General features: G+C 48.9%; 1 protein-coding gene across 1 annotated transcript in view; it reads right to left on the reverse strand.

The window, feature by feature from the left end:
• The window catches only part of SVOP (SV2 related protein), a 393561-nt gene that overhangs the window by 69496 nt on the left and 297175 nt on the right, over nucleotides 1-26890 (reverse strand). The window contains exons 8-11 of the mRNA XM_086943094.1: nucleotides 18997-19122; nucleotides 11736-11864; nucleotides 10457-10530; nucleotides 9334-9410 (exon numbers count right to left, since the gene is read on the reverse strand). Coding sequence (XP_086799220.1) covers nucleotides 9334-9410; nucleotides 10457-10530; nucleotides 11736-11864; nucleotides 18997-19122 — 406 coding nt within the window. The remainder of the gene's footprint in view (nucleotides 1-9333; nucleotides 9411-10456; nucleotides 10531-11735; nucleotides 11865-18996; nucleotides 19123-26890) is intronic.

Genomic DNA, 26890 nt, shown 5'->3' on the forward strand with positions numbered 1-26890 from the left:
CTACTTGCCCTTTTTCTGGAGCATATAAAACACCACGTGGACCAATTGGCATGTCATTGTTAACTAGACTTTTTACCCCACGAGGGAGGAAAGCTCCTGGGGGGCCACTAAAGACATAATAGTTGTCCTGGGTAGGGGATCGAGCTGCTGCAAAATCCTCCAATGTGAGGGAAAGACATTGCTCCAAAAGTCTAATCTCATTAGAGACCATGGCCATGGCCTGTGTCAAGCAGTTGTCAATAATGGAGTGAGTGAAGGAGGAGCTTGGCGGGCATCTAAGATGGTCGCGTGAGCACAGAGCTCCCCGGACCCTCGCCGCTCCTCGCAATTTATCCTGAGTCTATCCTAATTTCTTGGACAGCTCTTCGAAGATGACCCTCAGCTGAGTCCATAACTCTTCTCAGAATTGAAATCGGACATCGGCGGCCGAAGTTATGGTACTTTGAAATTCTCTGGCCCACCTGGAGGCTGTGCCGGGGTCTTGGCCACTTGCGGATCCGGGACGGAGTTGAACAACAACAGCAGTGGGCCTCCCTGGAGACCGCATCTCTACTTTCGGTTTCGTTCCCGGATCCCCGCACGGTCTGATTGAGAGACCGCTTCGCCCGGTTGGGGACCAGTCCAGCCCCCACTTAGCTTCTGAACACTTTTCTCATTTCAACTCTTTTGTACTACATCGTGCCTTTTCTTGGTCCTACGAGCTAGCTCTCGTGTTCTCGTTGGCGCCCCGACTGTTGGCGGCCATTTTCACAAGGTCGTGTGGGCCCCTCCGGAGAACAGTTTCCAGTATGGCGGGAAGGGGAGATGCCGAGAGGAGGAGGACAAAACCATCTCAACGTGGTGTGCCGGTCCAGACCAACGTTATGGATCGGTACACCCAAGCTAAAGGCTCCCCTGGGCTTTCCAGCCGAACCCCGGAGGACGCCCGAGACGACTCTTCTGCTCCTGCCGAGTTGTCCTTGCAGGACATTATGGGCGCCATCACCGGTATGAGGGAAACCATCGGCCAGCAATACGAAGCCCTGGCTAGTAAAATTGACACGGTCGCGGTGGATGTCACCCTGATCCGGGCTGACTTGTCCAAAACGAATGAAAAGGTTAAGTCGCTCGATTTGAAGACCTCCAGCCTCACGGCAGATGTGGTGGAACTCCAAACGGAACTTGGGAATTTTAAATTGGTGCATGACCAAATGTCCCATCGGCTGGAGGACTATGAAAACAGGGCAAGGCGCAATAATATCCGCGTCATTGGGGTCCCGGAAAACCCAGAGTCTCACTTTGTGGACCTACTGCTCAAGGATCTGATCCTCACCCATCTTGCTCCCAATGGCCTGAGTAAATTCTTCGCGGTGGAGCGTGCACACCGAGTTCCGGGCGGACAATCCAAGCCGGGCGCCCCTCCGAGGCCCATTATTGCGAGACTTTTTCACTTTAGAGACCGCAATGCAATTTTGCAGGCATCGAGAGTGCATGGCCCAGTGAAATTTGAGAACTCCTCGATTAACTTTTTCCCGGACTTTACACAACTTGTGCAACGACAACGGATGGGTTTTCTGGGTGTGAAGCGACGTCTTCGGGACCTGGGCCTCAAGTACGCCATGCTTTTCCCTACCAGGCTTCGTGTGGAATATCAGGAACGGACCTACTTTTTCGATCGACCAGACAGTGTGAACGACTGGTTGGATTCCCTGCCGGGGCGAGGCGAACGTACGGAGCACCCTGGCGGTGCCGAGGGTGGTGAGCCTACTCATAAGTGACTCTTTGGTCCTTGATCTCTGAACATTGAACTTCGCTCAGCTGGGTACTATCTTTCTATTTCTGTTGCCTTGTAGTAGTCCACATTTGGGTGGTGGGTGGGAACGGGCCTCTTTCCTCCTCCGGGGTCTTTCTGTAGAATGGGGTTGTTAGGGCGACAGGCACACTGCATTTTGGGGTGGTTTCTTGTTCTTTTGCAGGGGTGCAGGGAGGGGGGTGTTGAAGCGGGTTCCAGTTGGGGGGTGGGTGTTTCTGTTTGTGTTTTCCTTGCTCAAGGCGGCGTATTGATTCTTTCTCTGATCCTGATGTCCTGCTCTTCATGGGGACCCCCATGTAACATGTTTGGGAATGGGGGGTAGTGGGCTGAAGATTATATTGTGGAATGTCAATGGTTTGGGTGATCGTATAAAACGGGGTGTTGTTTTGCAATATTTACGACGTTTGTCCCCCAATGTGGTACTCCTGCAAGAGACGCACCTAGTTGGCAATGTGTGTCATGCGATGAATAGATGGGGTTACAGACTGGTAGCACATTCTGGGTTTACCACTGGTTCTAGGGGCGTGGGTATTTCGATCCGGTCTTCCCTCCCTCTTGAGATCGATAGCGTTATTCCTGATGACAGGGGGCGCTATATCGCCCTCACTGGTAGGTGGGAGGGTAAGACTCTTTCTTTGGTTTCTGTTTATGTGCCCCGGGCCTCCAGGCCTCTACTTTTTCTGATGTGGGTCGATTGCTTCTGGGACTCCCTGATGGTCTTCTCCTTGTGGGTGGGGACTTCAATTCGGTACTTTCCGGCGACATGGACCGTCACCCCCCCAGGGACCTTCCCGCGTCTCAATCGTGGTTTGGGCGGGTTCTTGGACACCTTTGGTCTGGTGGATGCCTGGAGGCTGATGCATCTGACTCTACGTCACTATACCTTTCACTCTGGTGCTCACTGGAATCTCTCCAGGCTAGACTACTTTCTAATGCCCGCTGCCCAGTCCTCATACATCGGGGAAATCAGCCACTTGGCCAGGGGTATCTCAGATCACTCTCCTGTTTTGCTTCTTTTTGACGTGGGTTTACATACTGCGGGACGGGTTGCCCCTATCAACCCTTGGCACCTGTGTAACCCTAAGACTCGCGCTGGCCTCACTAAGTCACTTGATCACTATTTCCTTGAGAATGAGGGGTCTGTCTCGTCCTCGGTGTCCTTATGGGAGGCCTTTAAAGCTGTTATTCTCAGACACGCCCTATCGTTAATAGCAGAGACCAAGAAAGCGAGGGACGGGGAGGTCGAGAGTCTGGAGGCTGAAATATTGGGCCTAGAAGACGACCTGGATATGGGTGTCACCCGGGATAGACTCCACGCCCTTAGCTTGAAACAGTTTGATTACAAATCCCTTGTGACAGAGGCTGCCAAATCGATGTACAGAGAACAACAAGGTAGAGTGTATGACGTTGGTGACAAGGTGGGTAAGCTGATTGCCTGGCTTGATAAGAAGGAGAGAGCGAATCGTGTGGTCCCTATGATTCAAAATTCCGATGGTGTGGAGGTGACTGACTCTGGTGAGATTCTGGAATGTTTTGCTGACTATTTTCGTGTGGTCTACTCCCCGGTGTCCGACAGGGACGAGGATGACTCTCGGCTTTTGCTGAGGGATATCATGCTACCCTGCCTGTCCGAAGAGGACCGGGAGAGTATGGAGGTATCGTTGTCAGTCGATGAGTTAGCAATTGCCATTCGTTCCCTCCGTTCCGGTAAAGCCATGGGGCCAAATGGCCTGCCCATCGAATTGTATGAACTTCGCCCGGACAGGGTCGCACCGTACCTCCGTGACATGTTCGCGGAGGCGCGTGACCTTGGCTACCTTCCCGTTGATCAGCGCCTGGCCACCATAGTGGTGATTCCCAAAGAGGGCAAACCTCGTGACCGTTGTGCCTCATACGGGCCTATCTCTCTACTAAACGCAGAGCCTAAAATTCTCGCGAAGGTTCTTGCCAACCACCTCCTCACTGTTATTTGTGACCTGGTCCATCCGGATCAATCCGGCTTTATCCCGCACCGGAACACGGCTCTAAACCTGCGTCGCCTTCATGGCGTTCTTGCAAGGGCGGAGCTTCTGTCCGAACCGGCCATTTTGGCTTCATTAGACGCCATGATGGCCTTTGATACAATAGAGTGGCCGTATCTTTGGGCCACACTTGAGAAGTTTGGGTTCGGTGCGGGATTCATTCGTTGGGTGAGGCTACTGTATGCGGACCCTCTGGCCCGGGTGGTTGTTAACGGTAGAGTCTCCCAGTCTTTTGCTCTTGGGAGGGGTACTAGACAGGGGTGTCCACTGTCCCCCCTGCTCTTTGCCCTCGCCCTGGAACCGCTTGCTGCCTGGCTTCGATGGGAACCCTCGATAAAGGGCATTTGTTGGACCCCTGACTTTGAAGACCGGGTGTCGTTATACGCAGATGATATTCTCCTGTACCTTACCTCCACCCGTAAGTCCCTTAATGTCCTCTTTGATGTCCTAACTTCCTTTGGCAAGAACTCCGGGTTGATTATCAACTGGTCCAAGTCCTGCGTATATGTTATCTCTGGAGGTCTTCCTCCCCTACCGACCAGGTTTCCCATTCAGGTCTCCCACTCTGGCTTTAAATATTTAGGGGTTCATATATCGTTGGACTCGGCTGCCCGTTACGAACATAATCTCCTTCCTCCTTTGCGGCGCTTGAAGCTCGACGTGGATCGTCGGCGCAGATTGCCGCTGTCCCCACTTGGTCGAGCGGCGCTGTTTAAAATGATGTCCCTACCCCGATTTCTCTATGCACGCCAGAACTCTTTTGATATCATTCCTGCGTGCTACTTTCGGGAGGTTGAGGGACTCCAGAGGAGACTTGTTTGGGACGGCCGAGCGCGCATTGCTCTCTCGAAACTGACCCTCCCCTGGTACGATGGGGGTATTGCTCTCCCGGACATCAGGAGGTACTTTTGGGCTTCCCAGTTGTCCGTCATTAACCATGCCACATACGCTCCCGGGCCAAATCCTGCCTACGCTATGGACAAATACTTGTTGCCCGGTGGCGACTTTAACAGAGCACTTTACTCTCGGACGGCGGGGAGGAACCTTACGGGGCCCACTAAAATTGCAGTGCGTGTGTGGAACGATGCAAATGTGGCTCTGGGATGGAATGATCGATTGACGCAGGCGACCCCTTTGTTTGCTTCGGAACGGTTGGGGTGCCTCTGGAAGACGAAAGGTTTTGAGAACTGGGATATGATTGGACTTAGCAGAGTGGGTGATCTTTGGGTGAAGGGTGCGGTGAAAACATTTGCGGAGCTTCGGAGTGAATATGAATTGAGTGAGCGGGAGTTCTTCAGATACACACAGGTGCGTCATGCTTTACTGTCGGTCTTCACGGCCGGTACTGTGGTCCCTGAATCTTCCCCACTTGAGGATCGTATACTTGACGATTTCCTTGATCTATAAAAAGTTGATCAACGATCGGGCAGATCTCCTTGTGCGCCTCAGGGAGACTTGAGCTAGAGACGGGTTGGAATTGGACGACGAAGACTGGCAGTCTGCTCTATCCTCCCCTAAAGAGGTTGCCATTCCGGCCCGTCTCCGCCTTGTTCAGCTTAAAATTCTTCACCGCGTGTATGTAACTGGTCCTCGTTTGGTTGACATGGGTTTCTCGTTGGATGGTTTGTGTAGGCGAGGCTGTGGAATGAGTGCCACCTTTCTTCACATCCTCTGGGAGTGCCATGAGGTCGCTACGTATTGGCGCAGTGTGCATGCTGTGATGGAGTGTGTCACTGGGGTCGCTCTGTTGCCTGAGGCTCGAAGATGTTTGTTGAATGTGTGGGAGCCGAATGATTACAATGCTGCCCAGACCCGGTGGGCGGCTCTTAATTTAATTTAATTTAATAACGATTTCTAAAGCGCCTGGTGACCCAAGGGCATCCCCGCGCTAAAAGATTTGTGATCCTGTTAAGGGGGAGGAGAGGGAGGGGAGACAGTCAAGGGGACTTCATTTAGGAAACAGATGAGTCTTTAATTTCTTGCGGAATGCTAGGTAGTTAGGTTCAAGTCTGAGGGAGCGGGGAAGAGCGTTCCATCCCGTAGCTGCTTGAACAGAGAATTGTCGTCCTCCTGTGCAGGTTCTTTCGAATCTAGGAATGCTAGCTAGGTTCTCATTCTGGGATCGTAGGGATCTGGTTGCTGTGTAGGGGGTGATCATTTTGCTGAGGATCGCCGGGCCAGATCCGTTGATCAGCTTATGTGTCGTACACATCGCTTTGAATTGCACCCTTTGGCGCACAGGGAGCCAGTGCAGAGCTTTGAGGGCCGGCTTGGCGGACATTCTGGAGGGGATGTTAGTGAGCAGGCGTGCCGCCGCATTTTGTGTCCGCTGGAGTTTCGTTAGGGTGGCCTCAGGGGCTCCCAGATAAACCAGATTGCTGTAGTCCAGGCGGGACAGTACTAGTCCCTGAATGAGTAGTTTCCTAGAAGTAGGTGGCAGTAAGGGCAGGATCTTGCGGGTCGTACGCATGAGCCCGAAGCAGGTGCCCGAGGTTTTGGTTGCTTGTGTTTTCATAGTAAGCTCTTGGGAACATGATTGCCAAAAGGGACATCGCACAGCTCTGGGGATCCCAACGGCCTCCCACCGTGTCAAAGTGGAAGGAGAACATGGACTGGTGCATGTTCAGGGAGAAGACGGTGCATTTGGCTAGGGGCAAGCCTGGGGCGTGGAGTAAAATTTGGGGCCAATGGAATGCGTACAGAGGAGACATTTGCACTCCCCCCTTCGCAGATATCCCTGATGTTTCCCTGTCCCCCTGACCTCTGAGGTTCCTCGATACCATATTCCTTGATTGAATGTCCTGACCTCCCCACTGCTTCCCCCCCACCATTGGTTCTTCAATGTCCTCCTGATTCCCTATCCGTTATGGTAGGTCCCCAGAGTCGGAGCTCGACTTCATTTACCATGCTTCGCGCCTTGAGTTGTTTGTCTCTTTGTTTTTCATTGTTCCTTTCATAAAATAAGAAATCGCGTATCCTGCATGCATCCTTGTTGCCGATTGTGTATCTTGTACTTTTGTTGGACCTACCCGAGACCTGCTGCTGTTTCACTGACTGCCTATTTATTTGATGATCACTAGCGGCCGGCCTCTGGGTTGTGGGCCCATACATACGTAATTCTTCTGTTTTGCACAATAACGGACTGAGTACGTGGTGGTGGAGAGCTAGGTGCACCTGAAGTGCTTTTCCCATGTTCTTATGGGCAGAGATGGGACTAGTATAATAGGTGAAACAGGAAGACAGCCAGGACACCCAGTGAACCAAAATGGTCGAAACATAAAAAACGGTACCTCTAGTTGAAGATCCTCTTCCCTACTGTCCTGGGTACAAGACTTCATAGGGATTGCCCAGCCTATTCCGGGCTATTTCTTGGCCTGGTCTTCACCCGGGCAATAGTCGCACGTGTCCCGTGCTGCGGGATGGCTCCTGTAAATTTATGGCCCTTCGGCACCTCAGCGTGGCGTTGCGGTTCCTTCTCCTCGTGCCGAAAAGGCAGCAGCGGGAGCTGTAGCCTCTGTAGACAATGCGGCAAGTGTCCCGCGCTGGAGGATGACTCCCATAGATTTATGGCGCTACAGCACATGTGTGTGGTGTTGTGGCCCCTCCTTCTCAGGCTGAAAAGGCAGCAGTGTGAGCTGTAGCCCCAGAAGACAATGCAGCAAGCATTGGATTTGGGTGTCATCTACACTCAAATAGTCGAGTCCTCAGGAACAGCGAAAGGAAAGAGCGCAGGAAAAGATTTATGTCCTATTTCATTTCTTTCCGAATGTTGTAAAGCTCTGCAAATCATCTTGTGGAAGCCATTAGAACCTAATACGATTGTGTCTTACTAAGAAGGTAGGGTCACCAATATCACATTATTAATCAACAAGTTGGTCAGTACGTAAACATTCCTGCCTATTCTAACTCTATCCTTATGGTGGACAAACCTTCACCTATGGAATGCTCTTTCTAAACCAACAAGGCCAAAAAGGTAAGAAAAAGTCTAAAATCATACAGTTTCTGAGACCTTAGTGTGATAATGCATCCACACAGCAGATTATCACCCACGCAAGGAACAGACATGAGCTGTATGGGTTTTAAGGGCTACCTTATAGTTTTAGAAGGGGTGGTTTCGGACATGGATGGTAACATAGGATCCTCTTTCTATAGTTCAACGTGGGAAAATGATTGGAGTTACTTTGCAGATACCACGTTCTCCGATTGTGAGCTGACTTACAGTTAGGCCTCCAAACAATGCTGCACAATATGCAGACCAGAAGGACCATTATACTGGGCTTTAACAGCAGCTAATTCTGTGACTGCGTTCTAACACTCTATGGCCATAAAGGCAGGCTGTTGTGGAGCACAGAAACATACAAGTTGTATTAGCTCCAGTGCACTAGTACATTTTTGCAGGCCATTCCCACCAGCTACTACAACAATGCTGATAATTCAATAAATCCTTCAATATTGTAAAACGGTTAATATTTGCAGGTGGACCCATACTACATATACACCTCTATATTGATAAAAACTTGATTTGAAAATGTGTTAGGCATTACAAAGCCTACTATAAAACTCCCAATAACATAGCACAGAAAAATCCTATAACTGTATTGCCACTATTTCTTCTGAATAATAGGGCAGTGTAATTCAACAACAGGGCAAACACGCATGGGATGATGCAGCCATTTATGATCAGACTGAAATGAACCTTGGGTTGAAGAGCTTGTAACAAAGGAAATGGAGCTCAGAAACAAAGCAGCAGTCGAAAAGGATGGAAAGTATGGAATATGGGGCCTAGGAGGGTAGGGCTTTACATGGCTAGGACAAAGCCAGTCCAATCAAAGCATGAGGATTACATAACTCAATACAAATGGGTCAGCATAAGAAGTGCCAATAGTGGAACCATGATGCCTTGCAACTTTCTTAGTTATATGGTTACAGCTGGTGTTAGTTCGTTCACCATATCTGGTTCGCCTACTATTGTTGTTTTCCCCATCTCTCGCTCTCTGCGCACTTCCTTTCCCTGCAGTCTCCCAATTTTGCCACTCCTCATGATCCTCCTGCTACTCTTCTGTGAAGTCATGCCTTATTGGATGTTTGGGTGCTATGGCCACTGCCTCGTGCCTTTGCATCTAGTGCCCAAGTGCTCCTGAGTGTGGGTTTCACCTGTATATCCTATGGCCTTTAACGACATGGACATTGCAGAGGACAGTAAAAGAGAAGAGGGACACAGTCTTTATAACAAAGGGTGGGTTTACAGAGTTTATATTATCTTAATTTGTAACTCGGTAATAAATAAAGATACAAACAATAATTTCAAAATATGCACTGAAATTCTCTATAAAAACCAGCTATCAAGTTCAAGAACTTTGAAAACCAGCGATCAAGAAAACTTCTATACTACTTCATCACCTATGAATTACTGCCACTCGCATTTCACATTTTCTCCATTATTTATTCTAATATTTTGAGAGAGTTCCATTCCAATGTCTTTAGAATGGATGTGAAAACAAGAAAAGGTCTCATACTCACTGCTACATACGTCTCCAGCTTGGAACAGCTCTGTAGTTAATAAAACCAGCCCATAATAGGAGAAGGCATTGGAAAACCTGAGTGCCAAAAACATATAGAAAACGCATGATGCACATTTGATTCAGTCCATCAGTCAGAAATTTGAAATGATCTTAAGTTTTACATTATATGATATACGGTTCTTAATAGCATGCGCTGACTTTTCTCCTTTTGCTAAACTTAGTGCATTCCACCTTGGTGTAATACCAACAGACAGTTGGAGAAAGGCGCAAAAGGCTAACCAAAAGGCTACATTTTTCATTTTCAAATAAATGCAAAAATTAGCATTTTACCCATCTAGCTCCTTTTTAATTTGCCATAAGGAAACAAAATCAATGGCTATTTTTGATATACAAGTCACATTTCTCATCTCACATTCATGATTTAAGATGGTGGTGTCCTACAGAGGTCCAGATGGGCCAGATTCAAGCCAGATTTACAGCATATCCAGATAAGATATCTTCACATACAATTTTTGAATCCAACCCTCTTGATCCCGTATTTGGAAATGAGACAATCTATTTCCAAGTATTTATTGCTACCATGGAAAAGTTAATGATGGCAAAAGAAGTTAAAATAGGCACGTTTAGAAGCCATGTATGCCATTGCTATTTAAGAACAAGTACCAACTATTTTGTTGTGGCAATATCTTCTTTTTCCTCATAAGTAATTTAAAGATCAGTGCAGCCCTCTGCTGGGGCTCAGCTTAGTGGCCATACATTCTGAGATGAGGTACTTTGTAAGACATTTTACAACTTTTATTTCACTTGAGTCCATGTCAAAAAGACATTTATAAGAGTACTAATTTACAGTTAATGTAATGAAGGCACAGTGACACGTAGGCTACAGAAAGAATGTGACCACTTATGAGTATTCAACACACAGACGGGGGAGTATTTAAGAGCAAGAGTGGTATTGTCACATATGTATCAGTCACTAGAAGTTAGTGGCCAGGTACTCTAAGAATGATGAGTGAAAGTGTTTGTGACTTTACAGGAGGTTTACAATTGAGGAAAATCTAAGTGCCATTACAGAGCTAAACACTTTAAGCCATTGTGATTTGACATTTGTTTTTAGTACTTACCATATAAACCATAGCAGCAGTGTTGTTCTTCTAAACTGAGGGGTGAAAAGGTCCCGCATTTTGCCCCGGTCTTCCTATCCCAAAGGAGAGAAAAGCATAATCTGTTGACAAAGTCTTTTCTGCTGTAGCATCACCTTTATTCCATGGTACAGTCAGAAGAAAGGCAGCACTATGATCTAGTCTCCAAGAATTGGTCAAGATTCAATAAAGTCCCCAATGGAAGAGACATGGTTATCAAATGGAAAATTGCATTCTGTGATCATCCTTATTAAAAGTGTCGGATCTGCAAGGAAAACAGCAATTTCCATCTCATATCGTTGAGGCAAGATAGACATACAGATTTCAAACCAAGGACATATCATACTAGCAGAAGGTTAAAACGAATCGATATCTATGCCCAAAGCAGCTTTCAATTAATCAGAGAATGATACAAACAGGTCCTTTCTGCAGGATTTCCAACTCAGGCCCAGATTTTGTTTTGCTGCCAGCAGATGTCAACAGATGCATAAAAGGAGGAAGATGCCTGAGGTGGCAAACTGAAGCATGGAGGGAAAAAGGTATAACCTGGCTGCTTTGTGAAAGAAAAACAACCATACCTAAGTGGACAGGGTGAGCCATTTACTCTCACGAAGATGAGCTTTAAATAGCCAGAAGGAGGGCAACTGCAGCCAGCGTCTGTTAAAGACATGCAGAGAATAAGTATCCACAATATGTGTAGAACCGAAGCACTGACAACAGATACAGGAAACGACGGGGAATAAGTTTTGAGCAAACCAAAGGCAGACTTAGCAATGAAGCAAGCATGTAGCTACTGCTGGTATAGCATGGAAACACTGTTGTTGTGGCATTTATATGTTGTTATGTGGGATTTTAAGAGGCCGCAGAAAAGAACTGCATTTTTAGGGCTACCTTAGATCTACAAATGTAGGGGTTTATGGTGTGTACGGTCACTCCTGTCTACATTGAGAGCAAAATTACTTTTTCAAATGAAAGTCCAACTGACAAGTTACAAAAGGTTTCTAGTGGATCCTGAAGCCTGAAAATTTAGGGAGGCTTGTTTTCCATTCTGTGAACGGCTTCACCGATGCACAATATGGTGCTCTCTTGGCTGGCACCGGCCACCTCAACATCAAAAGTATTGCAGAATGCACTGTGGCAAACCATTGTTAGAGACCAATGTTCTAGTCATTATTTCTGATGGCTTCTGAGAGCAAGATGAAGATTTATTTGTGTCATTCCACCTCTTGAGTGATTTCAATAGACCCTTTGAGCCACTTGCCTGTCTGGAAATGATGAGTTTCCCCAAAGGCATAGGAGCACCGTTTTCAGCAGCTATTCGTTTTAGGGTAGCCATGGCTTTCTCCTGGTTTCCAGACAAGACATCATATCGTGCACTTTCAGGTAGCCACTGTAAGACAAAGCACAGATAAAAACATACCACAATTAACATAGTGTTTCGCATCCCTTCAAGGAGCCCTATATTTAAAAAAACAACTGAGAGCTTCTCGTCACCCATTCACATTTCTGATGAACCCTTAAATGTTCACATTTTAGAATTTTTGACCATCCCATATTTAAGGAGGACCATACGTAGTGCTGGTGCAAAGAAGGATGTTGCAGAGCACAGGGACCACAAGGTCGTTTGGCCTGGCTGAATCATAAACATCCTCATCACCTTTCAATATACCTTTCTGCATTATTGTAAAATATACTTGTAAATATACCTCTGCATATTATTTTAAGGTGTACTTAAAAGGAGTATATCATGAAAATTGACACACACCATTTCCAATTTTGAAATCACTTAAATTTCTCTAATCCTATGACCAGACAGTGATAAGTGACTAATGTCATGTTTCTGTATACATTTATAGACCAGTGAAGTGATATCCAATATCCAGTTCAGTGGTAGGTAACATTCAAACAGGTGGTCTGTGACTTCCCACCGAATAATGTATCACATGAGCAAAGTAAGAAAAGATTATTACCTACCAGGGTGTTTGAAAGGCATATTATAAAGAATAATTTTCCATGAAAACTGGAAAATGCCATAGGCTTTGCAGACAGTTCATGAGTTCCTGAAAAACGTTTAGGTCCATTGAGCACGTCCATCCCTCCATGGATGGGCTTTTAAATTGAGTTAACCAGTACACATTATAGACTTGGCCATTTAAACTGGATACAAGACATAGGTTTTGTGTCAGTTCAAATATATGGTAAACCCTGTATAAAAGTTAAAGGGTATAAAGCGCCCTTCAATTATTCCTAACACTTGATTTCATTTTCTCACCCGCCCCTTTCAAGTTCATATTCATATAATATGAGATTGGTTGCCATACATGGTTCGAATGGTGTGCGTGGTATGGGACAGAACAGTCCGGGCAGTGATAAAAAGAACCCCATTCACGGTGAATATGAACATTTGGGCATTATGCCCGCTCCGCAGCATCGAGAGGTCTGTCTTTGCATAAATGGTGGGTGGGAGGTTGCAAGACGTTGGTAGCTCTTCATCCTAACAATAGATTTATAACTTTAGCAGAAGCCTCTGAGACATTTCAGCAGGGAACAGGACAGTTTTTGCAATATGCAAAGATTACGGCCACATTACGGGAGATCTGGCCGTTGTTCCTGGACGTGCCATCTGCTTCTCGAATGCTAGAAGTCAACCTAATGATGGCAGGGGGTAAGAGGTTGATCTCACACATTTATAGCCCTAAGGGAGGATGCCCCCAGGAAAATAATCCTGGTGCAGGAACGGTGGGAGGCACAGTTAGAAAGGCCCCTCACTGAGAGAGACTGGGAAAAGATTCACGAGAGGGTCAAAAGCACCTCAACCAATACTCAATTCAAGCTCCTCCAATACAATGTTGTACATCAGGTGTACTTGGCTCCCAGTCGGCTGCAAACCATATACCCGAAGCACTCAAAGGTGTGCCCTAGAGGCAGAAGGCAGCCGGCTGACTTTCTCCACATACTATGGAACTACGCAGATATCGATGAGTACTGGCAGACTGTTCTTCTGAAACGTAATACTGCCACGGGGTGGGAGGTCCCTAGGGAACCGACACAGTACCTACTGGGGCTATTACCATTCTGCAAGAAAAAGGAGCTAAGTAGAAGGTTCATGGTCTTGGGGATGCTGTTGACCAAACGTAGAATTGTAATTGGATGGATGCCCCCCAAACGCCCGAAGATTGAGGACTGGTTAAGAAATATGGCCGAATGGAGCAATGCAGAGGGATGTTATATAGAAACAACCAGTAGGAATGAAAGAGTGAGTGGATGACATGAGACTCTGGGCGGCAATGCTAGCGGAATTATTGACGCCGTCGGATGAGTTACCTCCGTAGGCAACAGCAGACAGATGATACACAGAGCCGTTGTCTTGCAACACAGGAGGTCTAGAGAGGTGGGTGGTCCAGTGTGCATTCTGCCCCTCTGTACTGATGTAAAGCATGGTCATCTAAGGAATCCCCAAGAGTAAGGTAGTCTGGAATCACCTATACTAGGTCCAGGTTAACTGAGCCCGGGGCAGAGTGGGGAAGGGAGGGGGTTAATAAATGGCATGTATGTTCAAGATGTTGAGACGATATTCTGGTCCCTCTGAGGAAATGTATACAATGTTTCTATGTCTTTGAAATGTCAATAAAAACAGACACATTTAAAAAAAAGTGAAAGAATGGAAAGTCTTCAAACCTTAGACAAAATTAGTTAATTATCTGTAACTCCAGCACTCCACCTTTGGTATCTTTCATTGGTGGGAAATAGCAGAAAGGTGTAAGTGGAGAGGTTTGACCACATCATTGGGAAGGCATTGCCGTTGGACCCCAGTTGTCAATACCTGCTTGTCTAATCCCAGCATTTCTTGTTTTTCAGGTGGCGAAAAGTCTAGGATTGTGAGACTCCATTTGCTGAAAATATGCCTCAGTTGGTCCTGGTACCATTCATGCTCAACTAAGTGCATCGGTACAAAAAGGGGGTGGTGATGGACGGAGCATCTGAACCAATAAAAACACTTACACCCAGCCAAAAGATCTGGGTTTGATCCATCACCGTTCTTTAGCCCACTCTGCCACCCGAGTTCAGACATGGCTATATGCAAATCAGTCTGACCCTGTGCCTCATGGGAACAGTCCAGCCCGAACTGCTAAGCCATTCCTTCCCTGGACCGGAAACAAGTTTCCGAGGACCAGTTTCTGGCATCACAGCCGTCTTCAGCCCGGCTTGCTTGAATCCAGTGGCAAAGTGAGCAAGGAACTCACGTCTGAGCATACCCTGCCACACTTAATGCAGCCAAAGCGGTACAAAAAGGGGGTGGTGATGGACGGAGCATCTGAACCAATCAAACACTCACACCCAGTCAAAAGATCTGGGTTTGATCGATCACAGTTCTTTAGCCCACTCTGCCACCCCAGTTCAGACATGGCTATATGCAAATCAGTCTGACCCTGAGCCTCATGGGAACAGTCCAGCCCGAACTGCCAAGCCATGCCTTCCCAGGACCGGAAACAAGCTTCCGAGGACCGGTTTCTGGCATTCCAGCCGTCTTCAGCCCGGCTTGCTTGAATCCAGTGGCAAAGTGAGCAAGGGACTCACGTCTGAGCATACCCTGCCACACTTATGGCGGCCAAAGCGGTACAAAAAGGGGGTGGTGATGGACGTAGCATCAAATTTGCAACTAAGTGCATCAGCATGGTTGTACTGAACACCTGAAAGGTGTGCCACAGAGACATCCACCTTATTTTTCTAGGGCACAGTCCCCAAGTTGTTATGCCTCTTCAGAGAGTGTTCGTGATTTATTAATTTCTTGCTTTGTGATGTAGAACATGGAGTCTATGTTGTCGGCCTTGATGAGCACAGCTTCTTTTGCCAGTTCTGCCAAGAAAGCATGCAGGCCCAAGCTTATTGGTCTCAATTCCAAATAATTGATAGGGAAGGCCATGTCCTCTCTGACTGCAGCCCTCTTTTTGACAGTTCTTGCATTGAGCCCCTAACCCTTCACTGGGGCATTCATTGCGTTGATAAGCCTGTCTGTAGTCAGTTGAAAGAACTGTCCTATATTGAGATTTCCTAGAAATCTCCACCATAAAAGGAACTGCTTTATATTTAGAGAGACTTCCACGGTGTCCTCCCATGAGCCTGGCGTTTGTTGCCATTGTTGGTCTAGCTTCGCAGAATCGTCCTCATCTAAAATCTGCAGAATGCACATATGATTTACATTGGCTCTTTGTCTGACCCTATCCAGGCACATACTGTGCTTTTTACAGTGACGGAGGTTCCAGGCGGAAGAACATATATTCATCTTGAGATGCTGTGCGTGCACACATTCACATTCTATTGCTAACTGCGGCTAGAAAGGCTCAGGGTAACACCAGGACTGTATGCACTGTGCCTGGGCACATAACTAATGAATAACTAATAAATCTAGAAATCCAAAGCCAATAGCCCTCCCTGCTCAAAAGACAGCATAACTATCACAGCTGCGATCTAGCTCAGGCAAGGCAGATCATATTCGATCTCAGCCTAATTAAGAATGTTTTAGTCAGGGGAAGAGAACCATTAATGAATAGGTACAGAGTTTGGGCAAAATTAACATCTTCGCTAGTGCTAGTCTATCCGCTGATGACAAGAGTAATCTACTCTATATTATTTGGTCTTCAAGCTTACTGATCCCTGTCCCATAGTTGTCTTGCAAAATTAACCTCAAGTCTCTACTAAACCTGGTATTTCGTGGAAGAAATGCACTATTGCAAAAGGAATTCTAATTAGCACTAAGATGTTAGTGGAACAATGAGCAACTTAGATCAGTTGATGGTGATACTTGAGGTGGGGGGGGTCAAACCTCAGGCACTTGTGAATTAGTGGTGAGATGCTTACTTTAGGGTCTCTAATATAAAGGTTGACATCATTCACTTATAGTGAAACTATGAGATCGCGTAGAGCTTGTTCGACGTGGAGGACCGGTTGTGAGGATTTGTGTGTATGGCTGTGTATGGCTGTGTAGTCTCCCAGTGGAATAAACTCACAAAAACTGTCTTGGGTCTAGTCAGGCTCATTGCCACAACCTCAAGCTGAACCCCGGGTAGCTATGGCTTCGAGCAGCAAGGCTTGAACAAAGGAACTAATGTAAAGCATTTAACAGTACCAAACAACAAAATAGGAAAGTCACATAACACAACACCAATTTATAAACGTGGATTATATTTTCATGAATTTTTATTCCATGATAAGCAAAATCCACCAGAGGATTCCAGAGATACAGATATTTAAAAATCCTTTAATCCAACCACAAACAAGCATTGGCAATCAAAGTTTGTAAACTTTTGAAAAGTTTGTAAAATTTAGAGTGGCTACTCCGGTCTGACTTGAGTGACCAAATCCATCAGGAAGAAGGTCTGGAGAGCCAATGGGGTAGATCTGAACAGTCATCTGGCCACCAGAGCATTTTCCACTTCAGTTCTAAACTTTACAGCACACACAGCACAAACTTCAATGGAGCGGCCTGATGTTGCAGATGCATGAGATGAATATGCTCAAGGATTAGCCCGGGTGCTGTGTGCTCGATGGGGGTGCCTTTGCAGTTATTCCTCGGTCCACGGGTCATGTGGGGCAACTTTGGCCACAGAGGTCGGGGTCTCCTGAAGTCCTCTTTGAGACCACAGAAGGTCAGCAGTGGCTGGGCTACTGATCTTGGTCCACAACAGTCCGAGTGATATCTTTTGGTGGCAGGCTGATGTCCATCTTGGCAACCAATCAGGACTCAGATGGCGCTCTCAGGTATGGCTGACTTGGGTGCAATTTTGGCCATTCGGGATCAGTCTCTTGGGGTGTCCAGGGTAGTTAGTGGTGATTCTTCTGAAGTCACTACTAAGCTGCAAAAATGGGATACTCCCGCTTTAATGACCCTGGTGCAGGTTCCAGGAGATCAGTCGACTGACACTTGGCGTCACTCATTTGGTCTAGGGCACGACTTTTCCCCAAGCCACAGGCACAGTCTTCGCTAGACCAAGGAGCAGCAGGTGCGTTCCTGAATGACCATTTTAAAGACAGCCTAGGGGTGCATACACTACTAACATATTGCTAATTCAGGGAGAAAAGATTTAAGACTTCCTGCCGAATTTCATCTGTAAAAACTGGCTCTTGTAGTGCCTTGGAGGAAGTCACCACATAAACACTGCATGGTGCAAATCAAGCACCCATAATTCTAGCACCACAAGGGAGTGGTCAAAAAGGGTTCTGGGCAAATGCTCCACGCATGAGGTCCACAAGTTTGCATCTTGGGTGGAAAGTGAAGTCCGGTAGTGCCCCTTAATATCTAAGGGCCATTGTCCATCCTTATACACCTTCACGTTCTCTCCGCTCTTCTACCCAGGTTAAGTTTTCAGTTCCTAAGTTTAGACTGTCTCATATGGGAGGTCGGTCTTTTGCCTACCTGGGTCCTCATTTGTGGAATTCCCTTCCCCTATTTCTCAGGAATTAAACTATTTTCAACAATTTTTGTAAACATTTAAAAACTTGGTTGTTTATCCAATAAATTGCAGACAATCTTGGTCGTCCTACTCTTTTTCCTGTCCAGCGGCGCTTGAAAACCTTTTTGGTAGCTGTGCGCCTTATAAAATTAAAAAATAATAATAATAATAAAGCCAATGAAAGTGCGTTGTTTATTGAGTAAGTTGACTGAATTTGTTTAATTCGTTAGATGAGGAAGCAGTGATGGCTAGGACATACGAATATATGACGTTACAACACAAACAATTGCAACGCATGCCTTTACAATGCAGTTTTTACATCGCAACTACCATTACAACGCATGATTTTACAACGCATGCCATTACAACGCATTTTTAGAAACTAACATTACACTGCATTCCATTACAACGCATACTACTACAATGCATAATACTTTTGGGGCAACAGTGGGGTAAGTGTTGGATAGTTTAGGGGTAAAAATTACTATTCCCACTCCAGTAAGTGCAAGAGTAGCGTAAGTGTTGGATAGTGTAGGGGTAAAAATTACTATTTCCACTCCAGTGAGTGCAACAGTGGGGTAAGTGTTGGATAGTGTAGGGGTAAAAAAAATACTATTCCCATGTACCCCACAACCCATACCCACCGTAAAACTAAAAAATCCCCAGTACGTACTGTATAATGCGTTGTAATGGCATGCGTTGTAATGCGTGAGCTGTAATGGCATGCGATGTAAAGGCAACTGAGTTGTAACAGCTGCATTGTAAAGGTAGTGCGTTGTAATGACTGCGTTGTAATAGTTGTTTCCTGGACAGACATGCGCATTCTTCCACAATGGGGCAGCTTCTGTCCTGGTAATGTGCACAAATGGTGGCTGGTCTTATTTCAATTGACAGAACTTGGACAATGCATTTCGTTGACTTTCATCTAACTTCCCATGGCAATTATGTTGTGGGTTAGTTTGGCAAAGGTTAACCTATTCATTTTTAGTTAGAAAAAACCCATCATATACCTGAATCCGACCACTGAATAAACACGACTGTTGTTGGAAGTATACAAACAAAAATACTTACAAAACACAAGACTGAGAAGAGCATGAGCGGCAGTGCTGAGAGGATGAGCAGCCAGCGCCATCCCAGAGAGGGCATCACAAAGACAGCGAGAAGGACTTCGAACACTGTCCCGATGGCCCAAAAAATCTGTAAGAAACAAAAAAACAACAGAGCCACTGCGTCAACCTCAGACAACAATAATCATTTGCCAAGAGATGGACTTTCATAGTTGGCCCTGATCCTGCATCTATGACGTAATGCAGTATGGGATAGGAGGGCCAATTAACATTTGCAAGAAGAAGGCTTTACATACCTCGGCCATCTCATTTGTTCAGTGTTCAGAAGAATTATATCAACAGTGTGTTTTACTTCGGTCATGGGATGAGGAACCCATGGCTAAACCTAAATATGGGAAAAAAAGTCATGTAAAGTCATCTGAGAGGGCTAGTATCTATGTCAAAGCACAGCACTCATCTCTTAAGGGCAGAGTAGTTCACACGACGTAGATCCTCAAGTGCTGTGTGTCCATTCTAATAGTTAAGGGATCATAAGAAGACAAGAGTATAAAACCCCACTTTCCTCAAAAGCCTCTGTCTTAGACGCTCCTTGACTAGAGTATATGGTTTATGGTGATAGAGGTCAAGCGTTAGCCCTAAGCATTGTACAGTTTAAAAACTATATGTTACTAACAAACAGACATGTATCTGCACAGTTAATAACTATCCCAGCAGAGCATCGTTCTTTCACTCTTTTGGAGATGACACGCCCATAGCTACACCCCTCCCTTGCCAAAATAGTGCCACTCCTACAGCTATCCAGAGCTAGGCATATGCCACAAGTCTGGCCCAGCCCTGGACAGCCCACCACACCCCTGCCATCTTTTGGGATCAAGATCTGTAAATTTCCAGTACTCTCTGGACTGACTTAACATTTCCAGAGTATGCCATAAAATGTTTCAGAAGGCTCATCCCGTACTCCTTACCCCAGGGACACAGAACCATGGACGTGAATTTACCAAAATGTCATGGGCCGCAGGGGCGACATCAAAGGCACAGTGACCCCATGCCATCACAGGTTTGAATCCTTGTGCCACCATAGCCTTCCAACATATCCCATTCGTTCCTGAAGGGATATATGGGAGGAACAAAGAGGGGAAACTACAGAAAGTAAAAACATTAGCAAAGTCAATCGGTCTCGCCTTTGGGACCTTATAAGTGTTTAGTTATCCAGCACAATATCCTTGGTGCAACAACATCAAGTGTTGCATGGCTAAACACTTATAAGGTCCCAAGGGCTTGTTTGGGTGAGTGGCTCGTACAGGTATGCCACTGTGAGGTAGAGATGCTGCAAGTGCTTTTACAGGAGCCCCTGTGACATTGCGCCTCTTCAAAATGTATCTTGGGTCTGGTGTAATACTTCTAGCCCTTATTCCAGTCTTCTCGCACCCAATGCATCCTTAAATGTCCCATGTACAGCCGGGGTTTATACTTCTATTACCCCTGCCCTCCAGTGACACTTTATCAGTCACGGGTGTTGGTGGACGTGGTGGTGGATGTGGTGGTGGACGTGGTGGTGGACATGGTGGTACTGGTGGACGTGGTGGTGGCGAACATGGTTGTGGTGGTGGATGTGGTGGTGGTGGACATGGTGGATGTGGTGGTGGACGTGGTGGTGGACATAGCGGTGATGGTGGACATGATGGTGGTGGTGGATGCGGTGGTGGTGGTGGTGGATATGGTTATGGTGGTGGTGGACGTGGTTGTGTACGTGGTGGTGGTGGATGTGGTGGTGGTAGATGTGGTAGTGGACGTGGTGGTGGATGTGGTGGTGGTAGATGTGGTAGTGGACGTGGTGGTGGATGTGGTGGTGGACGTGGTTATGGTGGTGGTGGTGGTTGTGGACGTGGTGGTGGTGGACATGGTGGTGGTGGAGGACGTGGTCATGGTGGTGGTGGTAGTGCACGTGGTGGTGGACATGGTGGTTGACGTGGTGGTGGACGTAGTGGTGGTGGTGGTGGACATGGTGGTGGTGCTGGATGTGGTGGTGGACGTGGTGGTGGATGTGGTGGACCTGGTGGCAGTGGTGGACGTGTTGGTGGTGGTGGATGAGGTGGTGGTAGTGGATGTGGTGGACATGGTGGTGGAGGACGTGGTGGACATGGTTGTGGTGGATGTGGTGGTGGACTTGGTGATGGTGGTGGATGTGGTGGTGGTGGTGGACATGGTGGACCTGGTGGTGTGGTAGACATGGTGGTGGATGTGGTGATGGTGGATGTGGTGGTGGACGTGGTGGTGGACATGGTGGTGGTGGACCTGGTTGTGTTAGACATGGTGGCGGTGGTGGACGTGGTGGTGGTGGTGTATGTGGTGGTGGACGTGGTGGTGGTGGACGTGCTGGTGGTGGTGGTGGACATGGTGGTGGTGGACGTTGTGGTGGTGGATGTTGTGGTGGTGGTGGTGGACGTGGTGGTGGACGTGGTGGTCGTGGTGGATGTGGTGGATGTGGTGGTGGACATGATGGTGGACGTGGTGGTGGCGAACATGGTTGTGGTGGTGGATGTGGTGGTGGTGGACATGGTGGATGTGGTGGTGGACGTGGTGGTGGACATAGCGGTGATGGTGGACATGATGGTGGTGGTGGATGCGGTGGTGGTGGTGGTGGATATGGTTATGGTGGTGGTGGACGTGGTTGTGTACGTGGTGGTGGTGGATGTGGTGGTGGTAGATGTGGTAGTGGACGTGGTGGTGGATGTGGTGGTGGTAGATGTGGTAGTGGACGTGGTGGTGGATGTGGTGGTGGACGTGGTTATGGTGGTGGTGGTGGTTGTGGACGTGGTGGTGGTGGACATGGTGGTGGTGGAGGACGTGGTCATGGTGGTGGTGGTAGTGCACGTGGTGGTGGACATGGTGGTTGACGTGGTGGTGGACGTAGTGGTGGTGGTGGTGGACATGGTGGTGGTGCTGGATGTGGTGGTGGACGTGGTGGTGGATGTGGTGGACCTGGTGGCAGTGGTGGACGTGTTGGTGGTGGTGGATGAGGTGGTGGTAGTGGATGTGGTGGACATGGTGGTGGAGGACGTGGTGGACATGGTTGTGGTGGATGTGGTGGTGGACTTGGTGATGGTGGTGGATGTGGTGGTGGACATGGTGGACCTGGTGGTGTGGTAGACATGGTGGTGGATGTGGTGATGGTGGATGTGGTGGTGGACGTGGTGGTGGACATGGTGGTGGTGGACCTGGTTGTGTTAGACATGGTGGCGGTGGTGGACGTGGTGGTGGTGGTGTATGTGGTGGTGGACGTGGTGGTGGTGGACGTGCTGGTGGTGGTGGTGGACATGGTGGTGGTGGACGTTGTGGTGGTGGATGTTGTGGTGGTGGTGGTGGACGTGGTGGTGGACGTGGTGGTCGTGGTGGATGTGGTGGATGTGGTGGTGGACATGATGGTGGACGTGGTGGTGGATGTGGTGGTGGTGGTGGTGGATGAGGTGGTGGTGGTAGACATGGTGGTGGTGGTGGACGGGGTGGTGGTGGATGGGGTGGTGAAGTGATGGACGTGGTGGTGGATGTGGTGGTGGATGTGGTGGTGGTGGACATGGTGGTGGTGGACGTGGTGGTGGTGGACGTGGTCGTGGTGGTGGACGTGGTCGTGGTGGTGGACGTGGTGGTGGTGGTGGACGTGGTGGTGGTGGTGGATGGGGTGGTGGTGGACGTGGTGGTGGTAAACGTGGTGGACGTGGTGGTGGATGTGGTGGTGGTGGACATGGTGGTGGTGGACGTGGTGGTGGTGGACATGGTGATGGTGGACGTGGTGGTGGAAGTGGTGGTGGACGTGGTGGTGGACATGGTGGTAGTGGTGGACGTTGTGGTGGTTGTGGTGGTGGTTGAGGACGTGATGGTGGACGTGGTGGTGGACGTGGGGGTGGTGGACTTGGTGGGGGTGGATGTGGTGGTGGATGTGCTGTTGGTGGACGTGCTTGGTGGACGTGGTGTTGATGGACATTGTGGTGGTGGTGGACATGGTGGACGTGGTGGACTTGGTGGTGGTGGTGGACGTGGTGGACAGCTATTGGTGGTGGACATAGCGGTGATGGTGGACATGATGGTGGTGGTGGATGCGGTGGTGGTGGTGGTGGATATGGTTATGGTGGTGGTGGACGTGGTTGTGTACGTGGTGGTGGTGGATGTGGTGGTGGTAGATGTGGTAGTGGACGTGGTGGTGGATGTGGTGGTGGTAGATGTGGTAGTGGACGTGGTGGTGGATGTGGTGGTGGACGTGGTTATGGTGGTGGTGGTGGTTGTGGTGGTGGTGGACATGGTGGTGGTGGAGGACGTGGTCATGGTGGTGGTGGTAGTGCACGTGGTGTTGGACATGGTGGTTGACGTTGTGGTGGACGTAGTGGTGGTGGTGGTGGACATGGTGGTGGTGCTGGATGTGGTGGTGGACGTGGTGGTGGATGTGGTGGACCTGGTGGCAGTGGTGGACGTGTTGGTGGTGGTGGATGAGGTGGTGGTAGTGGACGTGGTGGACATGGTGGTGGAGGACGTGGTGGACATGGTTGTGGTGGATGTGGTGGTGGACTTGGTGATGGTGGTGGATGTGGTGGTGGTGGTGGACATGGTGGACCTGGTGGTGTGGTAGACATGGTGGTGGATGTGGTGATGGTGGATGTGGTGGTGGACGTGGTGGTGGACATGGTGGTGGTGGTGTATGTGGTGGTGGACGTGGTGGTGGTGGACGTGCTGGTGGTGGTGGTGGACATGGTGGTGGTGGACGTTGTGGTGGTGGATGTTGTGGTGGTGGACGTGGTGGTGGTGGACGTGCTGGTGGTGGTGGTGGACATGGTGGTGGTGGACGTTGTGGTGGTGGATGTTGTGGTGGTGGACGTGGTGGTGGACGTGGTGGTGGTGGACGTGCTGGTGGTGGTGGTGGACATGGTGGTGGTGGACGTTGTGGTGGTGGATGTTGTGGTGGTGGTGGTGGACGTGGTGGTGGACGTGGTGGTCGTGGTGGATGCGGTGGATGTGGTGGTGGACATGATGGTGGACGTGGTGGTGGATGTGGTGGTGGTGGTGGTGGATGAGGTGGTGGTGGTAGACATGGTGGTGGTGGTGGACGGGGTGGTGGTGGATGGGGTGGTGGTGGACGTGTTGGTGGTGAAGTGATGGACGTGGTGGTGGATGTGGTGGTGGATGTGGTGGTGGTGGACATGGTGGTGGTGGACGTGGTGGTGGTGGACGTGGTGGTGGACGTGGTCGTGGTGGTGGACGTGGTGGTGGTGGTGGACGTGGTGGTGGTGGTGGACGGGGTGGTGGTGGACGTGGTGGTGGTGAACGTGGTGGACGTGGTGGTGGATGTGGTGGTGGATGTGGTGGTGGTGGACATGGTGGTGGTGGACGTGGTGGTGGTGGACATGGTGATGGTGGACGTGGTGGTGGAAGTGGTGGTGGACGTGGTGGTGGACATGGTGGTGGTGGTGGACGTGGTGGTGGTTGTGGTGGTGGTTGAGGACGTGATGGTGGACGTGGTGGTGGACGTGGGGGTGGTGGACTTGGTGGGGGTGGATGTGGTGGTGGATGTGCTGTTGGTGGACGTGTTTGGTGGACGTGGTGTTGATGGACATTGTGGTGGTGGTGGACATGGTGGACGTGGTGGACTTGGTGGTGGTGGTGGACGTGGTGGACAGCTATTGGGTAGGAGGGTGCTGGCAGAATGCAGAAGGAGAGGAGGATCTCAAAGGGGGCACACGGGAGAGCAGAAAGAGGCCGAATGTTAGAAACAACAAGCAGCCTCTGCATGGTAACAGGGACCAGACACGCACAGCATTTACTTTTGCTTAAACGCGTGAATGTTTTGAATTGGGTTGTTTTGCCACTCTTGCATGTTTGAGTTTTCCCTAGCGGGAGCGAGCAGCGGCGCCATCTGTTTTGAAAGCGCGATCAAGATCATTATAAACAGATGGCGCCGCTGCTCGCTCCTGCAAGGGAAACGCCAAACATGCACGAGTTGCAATACAAACGAATGGAAAACATGCGCGCGTTTAGGCAAAAGTCCTGAGCGATAGCTAAAGGTCTACCTATGCAGCGCTTGCGAGCTGCGTAGGCGAGACCTAAAAAGGGGTGAGAAAAACATATGTACTTGTTTTCTTGTTGCTGTCTTCATAACTCCTGAGAGTGTGATATTAAGGGCGGTGCCAGATTAAATCAGATAACAAATCATGGGATGTTTTAAAATGTATTTACCCAGCAATGTTTGAACTGTGCAACTCCAAGATCAATATCACATCCCTGTATGTGGCTATGTAACACTGTTCAATTCAGTTTATTAAACAAAAGTCTTGCAATAAGCATGATTTGTGCCAGAAAGCTTTTCTTCATCATTTATTTCAACACATGCTCAATGGGATTCGGGTCATGGTACTCCAATAATATTGCGGTGTGTTTAGTTTTTCTTTTTATTATCTGTGTAAAAATGTGTGACGGGGTGAGGCTGCCAGAAGAGGAACGACACAGTGACTGGTGGGACTCCACTCCCCTGTTACCTAATACCTTTGCCTCCCAACAGCCGCCTGAACCCTCGTGGACCGAAGAGCAAGAAGCCTGCTGGCCGAGTGAGACGGAGGACAGAGGTCCCTTTAATTTCCCGGCTTGGGAAGACGTAGCCCCGCCCATCAACACTCTTGGAGGAACTTCAAAAGACAGCCCGGCCCCAGAAACAGCGGACGGCGTTTCCCAGGTGGAGAAAGGCGAAGTGAGATCGGCGTGCAGAGAAGCGAGAGAAGGAGAGCGAGACGAGAGTCGGGAAGCGGAGACATTGACCTGAAGCCAGGAGGCCACCGGATCCACGAGTCGCCCCGCCACGCAACTACGGGAGAGGCGTGGCTCCAACAGGTACGGGGCCGCGTAGCGGGATGATCGGAAACCGGGTCCAGCCTCCAGACTAAATGACTAGCTCCTTTTTGTAAATATTCCCCACCAACAACCCTATCCTTCACGAGCACCTCCCTCACTGAGTGCATAGTGTACACAGCTGCACGGGTTTCCCTCACCCCCGGTTCCCCAGATCTGTGTGGTCTTGTATAGCCGTCTAACACGGTTTCTCTCTCTCTCCTTTTTACACGCCCTGGAGTCGGAGAGGAACTGTGACGCATCCAGCCCCGGGACTTGTGTGTAGCAAGCTGGATTCACCGAGGAAGCCACCCATTGACCCTGCAGCATTCGCAAGAGAAAGGATCACGAGTCGGCAGAGACGCTCCTATATAAAAATAAAGCCCTCTCTGAAACCTTTACTCAAAGACTCAGCGTCTCTCTTGGTGTCCTCCCCCTTGAGCCTCCCAATAGAAACTGATCTACCCATAAGCAGCACCCCTACCCTGGGACACGTGGTGTCAGAAGTGGGATCAGCGACATCTCCCGTCTGCAACAAGATGGACACCCTTATCGAGCATCTCATCAAAGGACAACAAAAGTTGGAGTGGGCGATGGAACGCCAGCTATCCGCAGCTCAAGCGGATAGGGAGCTGTTTAAAACCTCCTTACCCACCCAGATAGAAGGATTGAAAAACATGCCACCTGCCATCCCAATAGTAGCCGGAGAAGCCAGAGTACACACCCCTCATCCCACCGGTACAGCTTTGCAAAAATACGTCCAGGGGGACGACCCAGATGCGTTCCTGCCTAATTTTGAAAGGGCCGCCAGGGCTTTGGGCTGGCCCGCGGACAAATGGCCGTTCTTTCTCGCTAATCTCCTGACAGGGGAGGCTCAGTCAGCATACCAAGCGGCGAACCCCCTGGGAAACACGCCCTATGGAGTTGTGAAGGAAGTGATCCTGGATCATCTGGGCTTAGACCAAGAAGCCTATCGAGTTAAATTTCTAAAGGAACGGGGCCTGCCTGGGGAGAATCCTAAAACCCTGTTC

This window comes from Lissotriton vulgaris, chromosome 11, assembly GCF_964263255.1.
Source record: "Lissotriton vulgaris chromosome 11, aLisVul1.2, whole genome shotgun sequence".
Lineage (NCBI taxonomy): Eukaryota > Metazoa > Chordata > Amphibia > Caudata > Salamandridae > Lissotriton > Lissotriton vulgaris.